At 56.4% G+C, this 10,697-nt stretch overlaps 4 protein-coding genes across 4 annotated transcripts; 2 read left to right on the forward strand and 2 right to left on the reverse strand.

Annotated features, from left to right (window-relative positions):
- Positions 1-574: 574 nt before the first annotated feature.
- SODALDRAFT_321781 (hypothetical protein) lies at positions 575-1,454 on the reverse strand (the record flags this gene model as incomplete). Its single annotated transcript, XM_028609652.1, has 2 exons — positions 575-947; positions 1,015-1,454. The coding sequence occupies 2 exons, from the start codon at positions 1,452-1,454 to the stop codon at positions 575-577; spliced, it is 813 nt and encodes a 270-aa protein (XP_028468239.1).
- A 382-nt stretch (positions 1,455-1,836) lies between these two features.
- On the forward strand, positions 1,837-2,745 carry SODALDRAFT_338227 (hypothetical protein; the record flags this gene model as incomplete). Its single annotated transcript, XM_028612756.1, has 3 exons — positions 1,837-2,013; positions 2,112-2,265; positions 2,333-2,745. 3 exons carry the CDS (start codon positions 1,837-1,839, stop codon positions 2,743-2,745), a joined length of 744 nt encoding a protein of 247 aa, XP_028468240.1.
- A 1,335-nt stretch (positions 2,746-4,080) lies between these two features.
- Positions 4,081-5,918, forward strand: SODALDRAFT_271768 (bifunctional polynucleotide phosphatase/kinase; the record flags this gene model as incomplete). Its single annotated transcript, XM_028607792.1, has 7 exons — positions 4,081-4,174; positions 4,247-4,425; positions 4,492-4,607; positions 4,695-5,315; positions 5,385-5,446; positions 5,534-5,679; positions 5,751-5,918. 7 exons carry the CDS (start codon positions 4,081-4,083, stop codon positions 5,916-5,918), a joined length of 1,386 nt encoding a protein of 461 aa, XP_028468241.1.
- On the reverse strand, positions 5,888-10,183 carry SODALDRAFT_330154 (potassium/sodium eff). Its single transcript, XM_028611136.1, has 4 exons — positions 9,640-10,183; positions 8,551-9,484; positions 6,910-8,429; positions 5,888-6,739 (listed from the first exon to the last, which is right to left on the reverse strand). Exons 1-4 carry the CDS (start codon positions 9,868-9,870, stop codon positions 6,131-6,133), a joined length of 3,294 nt encoding a protein of 1,097 aa, XP_028468242.1. The 5' UTR covers positions 9,871-10,183; the 3' UTR covers positions 5,888-6,130.
- Positions 10,184-10,697: the final 514 nt, after the last annotated feature.

A 10,697-nucleotide genomic window follows, 5' to 3' on the forward strand; every position in this document is an offset into this window, starting at 1 on the left:
ACCAGCACCCAAGCAGTGGTATGGAGTCAACTGACCCGTCAACTTGGCGCAGATAGCTGGCAGTCTAGGTGGCTGAGAGGAATACTCACTCTGGATACCTGAAGCTCCGATGATATCGACGTGACTATCGTTTTCCTGGGTTGTTTCGCGATTCTCGGCCGTGACCCCTACTACCTGGGTGCTCGACGAACTCCCTGGCCAAGATCCGGTCTTGATGGACGTCGACAACTGGCTCGTCTTTACCGGATGCCTTGGTATCCAGGCCTACCCGAATGCAGGAAGGCTGGCTGCCATTACCCCCGAGGTGTTCTCCAACGTGGTCGTCGTGCTGTGGAGACGCAGTTTCGTGTAATGAGCCCCAAGCGCGTGGCTTTTCGTCCCGCAATATTGGTGTTCCGCTGGTGACGCAAGGATGTCTAGTGGAATGAGTGGTGAATTTGGTGCCTGAAGAGAATGAAGTGCGCAGGGTGACGGAAGCAAGCCCTGTAGCTTATACTCTCTGCGGATGATTCGAAGTTCACTAGTTTCATGTTCTTTTTAAAAGAGAAAAGAAGAAGAAAAAAGTTGCTTCTGCTCAATTGCCGACCGTAATCACCTGGGGCAGCGGAGCGGGCCCGCTCCTCATCTCCACGGCGACCCGGGTATCGTGGATGCGACGGTCAAAGACCTTGAACTCGAAGACGCCCTCGAGCTCCCTGCGGATGTTGGTAAGCTTCTCATGCGCCTTCCGCACCTCATCGGGTTGGTTGTCCTGGAGGACGTGGACCTTAACCATGAAGAGCCAACGCTTGCCCGGGTCGGTGGGACTGAAGGTGGTCTCCCAGTCGCCGAGGACAGCCAGGGGTTTGCCGTCGCCCGAGGGGGGGAGCAGGTAGTGACGGAAGAGACAGAACTCGACGTCGTCGCGGAAGAACTGGTACGTTTCCTCGATGGCTTCGCACTTTAACCTTTGGTTTTACGTCAGTTTCGATGCTCAGGCTGCAGACAGACAACGAAAAAGACCCGGGAGCCTACAGATAATTATTGTCTCGCATGATGGAGAGCAGGTTCTGCTGGTCCCAGATCTCCGTCTTCTTGCGCTGGGTCACAAAGGATCCCTTCTGGGGAGGTTCGGGGAAATCGGTCCAGTGCAGGACGCCCGGCCGGGAATCAAAGTTGGCCGGGGTGTCGGTGCCGAAGTCCTTGTCCTTGAAGACCTCATAGCGAGCTTGGAGGATGTAGGATTGGCGGCTCAGTTGCTGGTGCAGCTCCTTCCACAGGGCGGGAACGTCCTTGCGGGTGGTCCTCACAAAGGAGGATTGGTTGGATAAGCCGTTGGGACGAGCCGGGCCCTTGAAGAAGAGGACGCGCTGGAGGCTTTCCCAGGGAGGCATGGCGCAGAGGCCGCTCAGGATCGAGCAGGTGGGTTTGATGTCCTCATCGGCGATGAAGGTGGAAAGAAAGAGTTCGTACATGATCCGAGGGAGTGACTGTAGAATGTGTCAAAAGATGGGCGTGGGGTGTGAGTTGGAAGTACGAGATAGCTTCAGTCGAGTCGGTGGAAGTTATTACTGGTGGTGATGAGGAGAGAAAAAGATGGTACGAAGTACATACGAGTTCAAGGTTGATGTTAAAACGCGCCCCATCTTATTGGGGGAGGACTTCCACCACGGTCGGGACGAGTGCATTTATCATCAATGTACTGAGTACCTCGCATAGGCTTTCGGTTGGTATGTATATGAAGTAGTTGTACCTACAGTTCCAGAAGCAGTCGAGTACCTTACGACTCACAAGCATCTGACACTTCGCTCTCCCGCTCCGACCACCCCGGACTCATCCCCTTGAAATATACGGCAGATGAACACCATCCCCGAATCAAGCTTCTTCAAGAATCGACATGCAGGAGATCTTCCGACGCCGGCCGGAGTGAGAGCCATAAACATTGCCTCAGGCCATCCTCGCGCATCATATTTCAATCGCCCCCCGCCCGTTAGAATCCCCTCGCTGGGATTATTGGTGAAGTATGGCGCTGACGTCACGATCATAGAAGCCCGCACCCTGATCATGCTGCGGGAGTGACTTCGTCGTCAGGTTCCCGTCCCTGAAATCTTTGGCTGGGCCCAGGATACCAGGTGTTCATCTACATGTCCCTGGTCGAGGGCGAGACCTTGCAAGAGAGGTGGGGTGATATGGACGAATCCGAGAGGCGAGGTGTCTGCGCAGAACTTCGATCCATGGTGAAAGCCTGGAGGGCTTTGCAGCAGGACAGTGAACAACCGTACATTGGTCAGTGGGTATTGGGTGCCATATATGCGCATTTACTGACTGGGAAGTTGGAACCCCGTCCGACTAGGAAGCGTCGGCGAACAACCCCTGAACGATATCTTCCTTGCCTGCCATCCTGAACTCACCGGGCCATTCCAAGGTGACAACGCGGCCCAAGAGTTTCAGGATGCTTGCGGCATCGACATTGCTAATGGAACGGCCATCGTATTCACCCATGATGACCTGGTCGCGCCAAATATCATCCTATCGCCGGGGCCTAAGCCGAGGGTGAAGGCGGTAATTGACTGGGCCCAGGCCGGGTGGTACCCGGCGTACTGGGAGTTTTGCAAAGCAAGACGGGTAAGACTGGACCCTGAATGCTTCAGCGATGTCATGCAACACGAATGGCAGCAGAAGTACCTTCCTATGATGATCGATCCTGTGGATGATGCGTCTTACTACCATCCTTGGCTCTATTTCGTTCTGTCAAAGGGGATCTAATATCACAATCCTTTTTTAAAGACATTGCCGTGGTTGCTCTGTTCTGGCTCTCTTCCCTTCCGAGCAGACACGGACGCTTTAGTCTTTAGAGGCAGTCATTATGGGCGAAGCTGTGAGCGTATCCCCACTGGGGAAATCAGATATTCCGCCGGGCGATCAGTGGTCGCAGTCATATTAGGTTAACTTCTTTGGACAGGACGTGAGAAATGGGGATTCATGTCTTCCCAGGGCGAAGTCCCACCTCCCCCGTCCCCGCTGCCGACTGGGAAGGTGGCCTTCGAGATCAAACGCAGTCATGGTTTTAACGCCACCGGTAACCGCCCCACCAGCAGAATTCCACTGCAATGGGTCGATGGCGGCCTCTTAGACGAGAAGGCCATGCTGAACTGAACAACTGGAAGCACAAAGTTGACAACGCGACCCGTTTTGCGAATTCGAGGCCAACTTGTGTAAGGTCCAAGGTTCCTGAGAAGAGCTTGAGAGCGGCGGAGAAAAGTGTGAGTCTCCGAATCCACGCCAGGTGCATATTCAACCTGCCAGTGTATACTGATCGTGTCCTGAATCGTAGGCCAGGACGGGCAAGATCACACAAAGGAACTGGCAGACCTGGGTCGTGATCTGCAGGCGAACTTGCCCGGAATTCTATTTTCAGCAAGGAGGTTGCGGCCTACCTTCACGCTATTGAACAGTAATGACTGGCACATCATCGCATGTATGATGTGAGCACTGAGGTTCAGCAGGTGGTGATAGACTGATAGTCTGCTCAACGCGTCGGGAATTCGAGAATGATACGGTCTTTACCTGGCCTGTGTACAATATGGGACACAAATTGAGATGTATCAGTTGACTGCAGAATCCTCTTTTTTGCTCCAGGTCTGTGGCAATGAAGGCCAAGCGGTTGATGTCGGAGAGGTAAACCGTAGAACGGTAGAACTATCTAAGGGAGCAATGAAGTGTGAAGTGTGTATGGACGGAGAGATATCTGTGCCCAGTCACGTGAAAATGAACTGTCCACTTATGACCTACGACCTGTGGCTGTAGACCCCAAGCTGTGGCTAGCGCCACAGCTTCGGTGGTACCTACAACGTAAGGTAAGGTACCTTAACCTGAACAGAGAACTTCCAATTCAGCATCGTGAACACACATCTCTCTCCTTGTCTGGCCGTGGAAATACCCGCTTCATCAGTTCACATCTGGCGAAGCGACCTGTATTGGATGGCGCCGAGTCGGTCCTTGACAACTCTCTCCCTCTACCATTCTATTTCCAGCTATTCTGGTCTCCTGGGATTCGCATACTCCAGACAAGCGTCACCCTCTCCATCGACCACCACGACCATGACGCCCCCTCCCTCTACGAACAAGCGCAAGCCAGCCAATGCTCCCATCTCCCCGCCTCCAATGAAACGAAGACTGGCTTCTGGAACTACAAGTGAGACCTTCTTAGCACCCGACGACACTCGCGTCCCCGGCCGAATCCGCGTCTGACTGTTTGTCTTTGCAGAGAACGCCGTAGCCAACTTCTTTACCCCCACCTCCCAGAAGCCGAAAGAACGGACAATCTGGACTGAAAGAGCACCCAACGATGACACTCCCGCGACCCTTCTCGTTGGACGCTACGAGCCGGAGAATGCTCCCGAAGAACCATTGACGAAGAGGAGAAGGATTGCGGCTTTTGACCTGGTATGCCTTTTGCCCGGTACCCCCTCTCTCCGAGGGGCTTCATTTGGGTAACAATCAGTGGCTTAGGACTCGACTCTCATTACGACCTCGTCAGGGAAGAAGCACGCCAGCGAGGCTACAGACTGGAAGTGGTGGCATAGTTCCGTGCCTGGCCGACTACGAGAGCTCTACAAGGACCAGGGGTGAGGGAACGTTCCTGTTATGATAATCAAGCCCCCCGTTCCCCTTTGCCCTTTGGCTGACTCTTATACCCCTCATCTTGCTGTTAGCTACCGCGTCATCATTCTCTCGAACCAGGGAGGCATCGTCCTTCACCCCGACCCGAAGTCCAAGACCCCGAAAGCCATGTCCAAGGATCGTGTCACCGCCTTTAAACAAAAATGCAACGCCATCCTGAACCAGCTCGATATTCCTATTTCTGTCTACGCTGCAACAGGAAGAGATCTTTACAGGAAGCCGCGGTTAGGCATGTGGGACGAGGCCTGCGACGACTACGACATCACGGGAGACGTTGACCTCGCTCAGAGCGTCTTCGTCGGCGATGCCGGCGGACGGACTGCCGTGCTGAAGAATGGTGAGAATGCCACAATGGCCACTGCCAAGGACTTCAGCTGCTCCGACCGCAACTTTGCCCACAATGCCGGCATACAGTTCAAAACCCCGGAGGAGTTCTTCCTCGACGAGCCGCCCCGCGACTTTGAGCGGGAATTCGATCTGGCGAACCATCCGTGGTCGGAGGAGGCTGGAGCGACTGATATCATGTTCGAGAAGAAGAACGAGAGGGATATCGTCCTCTTCGTTGGTCCTCCTGGCGCAGGCAAGAGCAGCTTCTTCTGGAAGCATCTGGAGCCCCTGGGCTATGAGCGAGTGAATCAGGACACTCTGAAATCGTCTGTCTCGCCCCCTTTGGCATCGATCGATATGCCCGTTCTGAATACATGTAGCTGACTTGCTTTCAGACGGGAAAAATGTATCAAGGCAGCAAAGGAGATCATACAGGATGGACAGTCGGCGGCGATAGGTGCGCTGCCATTGCTTTTGCCTTTGCCTTTGCCTTTGCTCTCTCGTGTGTCCGTCTCTGCTTGCTGTCATGTTGCTAACCCCGGAGCAGACAACACCAATGCCGATCCAGAGACACGAGCTGTTTGGGTAGACCTGGCGAAGCAGCTTAATGTGCCTATCCGCTGTGTGTGGTTCAAGACTCCCTTGATCGTATGTGAGCATAACGACACCGTGAGGGCGCTGAACAAGACGGTACGTTCCAGTCCTCACCGGCTATCGATGATCCTGGGCTCTCCTCTTTGCATACTAACGACCACGACCAGATGAACCCGGAATCGCGAGTAGCCCTGCCGAAGCTTGCCTTTACCGGCTTCAAGTCCCGGTTCAAGGAGCCCAAAGTCAAGGAGGGTTTTCAAGACATCACCGAAGTCGAGTTCAAATTCAGGGGCTCGAAAACGGAACACGGTATATGGGCCAAGTACTGGCTATGATGCGATCAGAACCACTCTATTTTACATTCCGCTTCTTCTTCCTTGAATATGAATCGCTGCCAAAAACCTTGAGCGCCGACAAATCCTCCCATCGCTTTTTCGCTCCTCGGGGTATCTGGTGTCTCAAACGGTCGATCGATCCTCCAACTTGGACTAGCAGCTATACGACTTTTCATTTTTCCCCTTTCGCTTCAACAATGCGTCCGCCGCTTTTACTTTTCACTCTCACTGCCCTCGCTTTGCAGATAGTACTTCTCAAACACCCTTGCCTCTAGGTCCTCCTCGCTGGCGCCGGCTTTCTTCCTCTCCATCATGTTGTGTCGCCGCAGATAGACGCGCTTGGCCCATTTCCAGGCCTCGGCGCCGGCGCAGAAGAAGAACACGGACACGAAGACGATGCCCCACTCGGCCCCGATACCCGCGTGCAGGAACACCTTGTCGTTGATGACGGGGATGTACAGCGTCGGGACGACGCTGACGGAGCCGACGACGACGGACCAGAAGAGGAACGGGTTGCGCCAGAGGCGGGCGGCCCAGGCGCGCGGGTTCCGAACGAGGCCGGCGAAGAAGGAGAGGCGGCCGTCGACGAGCTCCCAGGCGAAGAGGAGGAAGACCCACATCATGGCGACGAAGCAGGTCGACCGGGCGCGGAAGACGCCCTCGCACGAGGGCGAGTAGCGCAGGTTGCAGTCGTGACCGAGGTTTCCGTCGTACATGCCGAAGAGGACGATGATGAAGGAGCTCAGGAGGCAGACGGCCATGAGGATGCCGTAGCCGACGAGATCGGCGAGGAATTCGGGGGTGAAAACGCCGTATTTGAGCTATTGTCACCTGTGTGTTAGCCGGGGGTCTTTTGTGTTGACGGCACCGAACGATTGGAGGGGGGGCGGGTTTCCTTTTTTTTCCCCCTTTCTTTCTTTTTTCTCTTCCTTTTTTCTTTTCTTTTCGGCGAGGGAGACGGGATGGCAGGGGTGCCGATCGCAATACTTACACTCTGAGGTGGCCTGTTCAGAATATCAGGCGAAGCAGCTTCGAAACCAAGACCCGTCTCGGTAAAGGCGGCGGCGACGAGCAGGAGGTAGAGAATCTCCACGGGCGTCACTTGGAAGACGGATACCCCGCTGCTGTCCTTGTAAGCGAGGCCGACGAGGAGGGTGGAGACAAACCCGACGTTGCCAGCGAGAACGTGAAGCATAAACTTTTGGATATTATCAAAGATGCGACGACCTTCTTCGACGGCATTCAGGATACTCGCAAAGTTATCATCGCTGAGGACGATATCGGAGGCGGACTTGGCGACATCCGACCCGTTCAGGCCCATGGCGATGCCCACGTCGGCGCGCTTCAGACTCGGGCTATCGTTGACGCCGTCGCCCGTCATGGCGACGTAGCAGCGGCGCCTGTGCAGGGCGTCGATCATGCGGACCTTGGTGGACGGCGCGCAGCGGGCGACGACGAGCGGGAGCTGCGGGAGGCGGTCCAGCTCGTCGTCGGACAGGCGGTCGAAGTCGTGCGCGGACATGACGAGGCTGGCGGCGACGTCGGCGCGCAGCAGGTCGATGCGGGCGGGGAGGATGCCGACCTGGGTGGCGATGCTGCGGGCGGTCTCCGGGTGGTCGCCCGTCAGCATGTGCACGGCGATGCCGGCGCGGTGGCACTTGAAGACGCTGGGGCGGGATTCCGGGCGGGGCGGGTCGTAGATGCCGATGAGGCCGCGGAAGACGAGGTCGCGCTCGAAGGAGGTCCGGGCGAGCTTGCCTTGGCGGGCTTCCTCTTCGGGGATGACGGTGCTGGCGAGGGCGAGGACGCGGAGGCCCCGGCGGGCGAGGGCTTCCATGTTGGCTAGGATGTCGGATTTGGCGGCTTCGGTGAGGGGAGAAGACGGGGACGAGGACGACGACGGCGCACCGGCGACGGCGATGTGGACGCAGCTTTCGAGGACGCGCTCGACGGCGCCTTTCGTGAAGATGTGGACTTGGCCCGTGGTGGTGTTGCGGCAGAGGGTCGACATCTTCTTGACGGACGAGTCGAAGGGGAACTCGGCCAGTTGTGTCCACTCCGAGGTCGACGATGAGGACGAGGACGATGGCGAGGACGATGACGGTGCTGTGGCCGGAAGACCGCTCCGGCCGAATCGAGTCGCGAGGACTTGGATGGCGATCTCGGTAGGATCGCCGTTTGCCTCCCACTTGCCGGTGTCTTGCTCCCCTTGGCCGTCTCCCCCCGTCGTCTTTCGAACAGTCGCTAGGTTGGCGAGGGCCGCGACGTCGAGGTAGTCTCCGAGACAGGCGTGGGTGGCAGCCTCGGTCGCAGGGATGACGGGGATTTCTGACGATTCGGCCTTGGAGGAGATGTCCTTGGGCTCAATGGGCGTGAAGTTGGTGGTTCCGACTTCGGGGTTGTACGGCTCGTTCCCGGTGTCGACGGAGTAGGTGCCGTGACCAGGAAGCCATGCCATCTTGGCGACCATCTTGCCTTGGGTCAAGGTTCCCGTCTTGTCGGAGCAGATGTCTAAAAAGGAAGTTGTCAGTGGGGTGTCCGTCCTCCTTTCCCTTGATGGGCGAAAAAGGGCAAAGAAAGAAAAAGGAGGGGAAGAGGGCGAACGGAGAACAAGCGAGAAGAGGAAACTTACTCGTCACTCCACCCAGCGCCTCCAAAGAGCGCATGTTACGCACCAGGACGTTCCTCTCCACCATGACCTTCGCGCCGGCCGCCATGGTGATGGTAAGGACGAGGATGAGAGTCACGGGGAGGGTACCGATGGCGGTGGCGACGGCGTAGATGATGACGTCGGTCCTCGTGCGGAACTCGTTGGCACCCAGCACGATGATACAGCAAACGATGGCAAAGAAGAAGATGTACAGGAACAGCTGGGCCAGTTTCCTCTGCAAGGGGGTGCCGACAGTGACGCCGAGGAACTTGCCAAGCCAGTCCCAGGTGGCACCCAGGGCGAAGAGGGCGTAGTCCTTGGAGGCCGCCGCCTTTCCGTCCGGGCCCTTCTTCAGCTTCCCCTTCCCGACGTCGCCGTCTCCCTGCAGGGCGGCGGCGATGGCGCCGACCTCGGTGCGCAGGCCGGTGGCGACGACGACGGCGCGGCCGCGGCCCTTGGTGACGGTGCTGGAGCTGAAGGCCATGTTGATGCGGTCGCCGGGGTTCATGAGCTCGTCGTCGAAGACGGCGGCCGGGTCCTTGCGCACGGGGACGGACTCGCCGGTCAGCAGGGCCTCGTCGGCCTCGAGGTTGACGGCGTGCAGCACCCTCGCGTCGGCGGGGACGACGTCGCCGGTCTTGAGGTCGATGATGTCGCCCGGGACGAGGTCGGCGGCGGGGATGACGACGACGGAGGACGACGAGGCGGTGGCGGTGGCGGTGGCGGTGGCGGTGGCGCCGGCGCGGAGGACGCGGGCGGTGGGCGAGTTGAGGGATTCGAGCGAGGCGATGGTCCGGGCGGCTTGGAGGTCTTGGATGAAGCCGATGATGAGGTTGAGGAGGATCATGAAGGCTAGGACGCCGCCTTCTATCCAGGCTTGGATAGCGAAGCTGGCTGCCAGGGCGAGGACGAGGACCTGTGGGTTCTTGTTAGTCGTCTTTCCTTTCCTTTCCTTTCCTTTCCTTTCCTTTCCTTTTTCTTTTTTTCTTTTTTTCTTTTTTCTTTGTTCTTTCTTCTCCAATCTCATAACCATTTCGATCCTCATCTCCCGAACAAGGCGAGCACACTTACCAAGGTCATGGCATTCACAACCTGAGCGATAAGGATTTGCCATGGTCTCACGCTCTGCTGCTTGCCCAGGCCGTTGGGCCCGTATTGGGCCAGACGTCTGGCTGCCTCATCGGCAGTTAGGCCCTGTGTCACGTCGACTTCCAGCTCATGGACGACCTGGCTGTACGGCAGGGTGTGGGCGGGCCGCGACAAGGGCTCATCGGCACCGGTGGCTACGGTCGGGTCTGCCATGGTGGGCAGTGTCCTTTCAACGGTGGATGAGGCGGGTGGGAGGGACGGTGTCGGAGGGGAGGTTAGGTCGAAGGAACGAAGAAGAGCATCGATGAGACCGAGAATGAGAGGTCCCGTGTAATAGATTATATATGAATATAATAACGTGACCAAAGACAACGAGACTGGTGTGGAGAAGCGTCCTGACGATGTCGATATTTAAATTTCTATGACAAGAATAGAATTAATGGCGGTGGGATGGTGGGAAGGGGAGAGGGATCAGGGATATGCCTCGGATATTCAGAAGCGACGCGAAGAAGAGCAAGCTAAGCACTATACCACCATTAATAAGACCATGATTTAAATACCGACTAATATGTAATAAGTACAGGCGTAAGTAACCAGGGCCCAGGAAAAAGAATTGAGTCTAAATATTCCCATGACTAGTGAGTGACATACCAGAAGAGAGAATAGCAAGGACTGAACTGTTGGAACTGGTCACGGCGATCTCGAATCTCGTGAATCCAATGAAAAGGTTTTTTTCCTTTCCCTTTTTTTTTTTTTCTTTTTTTGCTTCCCGGCATTTCGAATTCTTTCGATTCGGGGAGTGCACTAAAAGTCCGATGTCGAGATGCTCTTTACCAGATGAGGAAGCCAAGACGCATTGCGTACAGGAGACTTACGGGTCGCCCCGAGCCATTACGTACTAAATGCGAACTGGTGGTGGTTCCTGTTTGTCCTGGCTTCCTGACGGCGTCAATTCTGGCCTACTTTTACGTGTAGGATGTGTGTGGGTGGTCAGGACTCAGTCCGGGACCATGAATGGTTCATGTCAGCAACCAAAACCC

The sequence above is a fragment of the Sodiomyces alkalinus genome, assembly GCF_003711515.1.
Source record: "Sodiomyces alkalinus F11 unplaced genomic scaffold SODALscaffold_2, whole genome shotgun sequence".
In the NCBI taxonomy this organism is placed as follows: Eukaryota; Fungi; Ascomycota; class Sordariomycetes; order Glomerellales; family Plectosphaerellaceae; genus Sodiomyces; species Sodiomyces alkalinus.

Bases quoted from the DNA above. Each gene is read 5' to 3' on its own strand.
- SODALDRAFT_330154 (XM_028611136.1), bottom strand. From the start codon at position 9,870: ATGGCAGACCCGACCGTAGCCACCGGTGCCGATGAGCCCTTGTCGCGG. The intron at 9,485-9,639 runs GTAAGTGTGCTC...AAGAACCCACAG, and splicing joins TTGTGAATGCCATGACCTTG to GTCCTCGTCCTCGCCCTGGC. The intron at 8,430-8,550 runs GTAAGTTTCCTC...CTTCCTTTTTAG, and splicing joins GGCGCTGGGTGGAGTGACGA to ACATCTGCTCCGACAAGACG.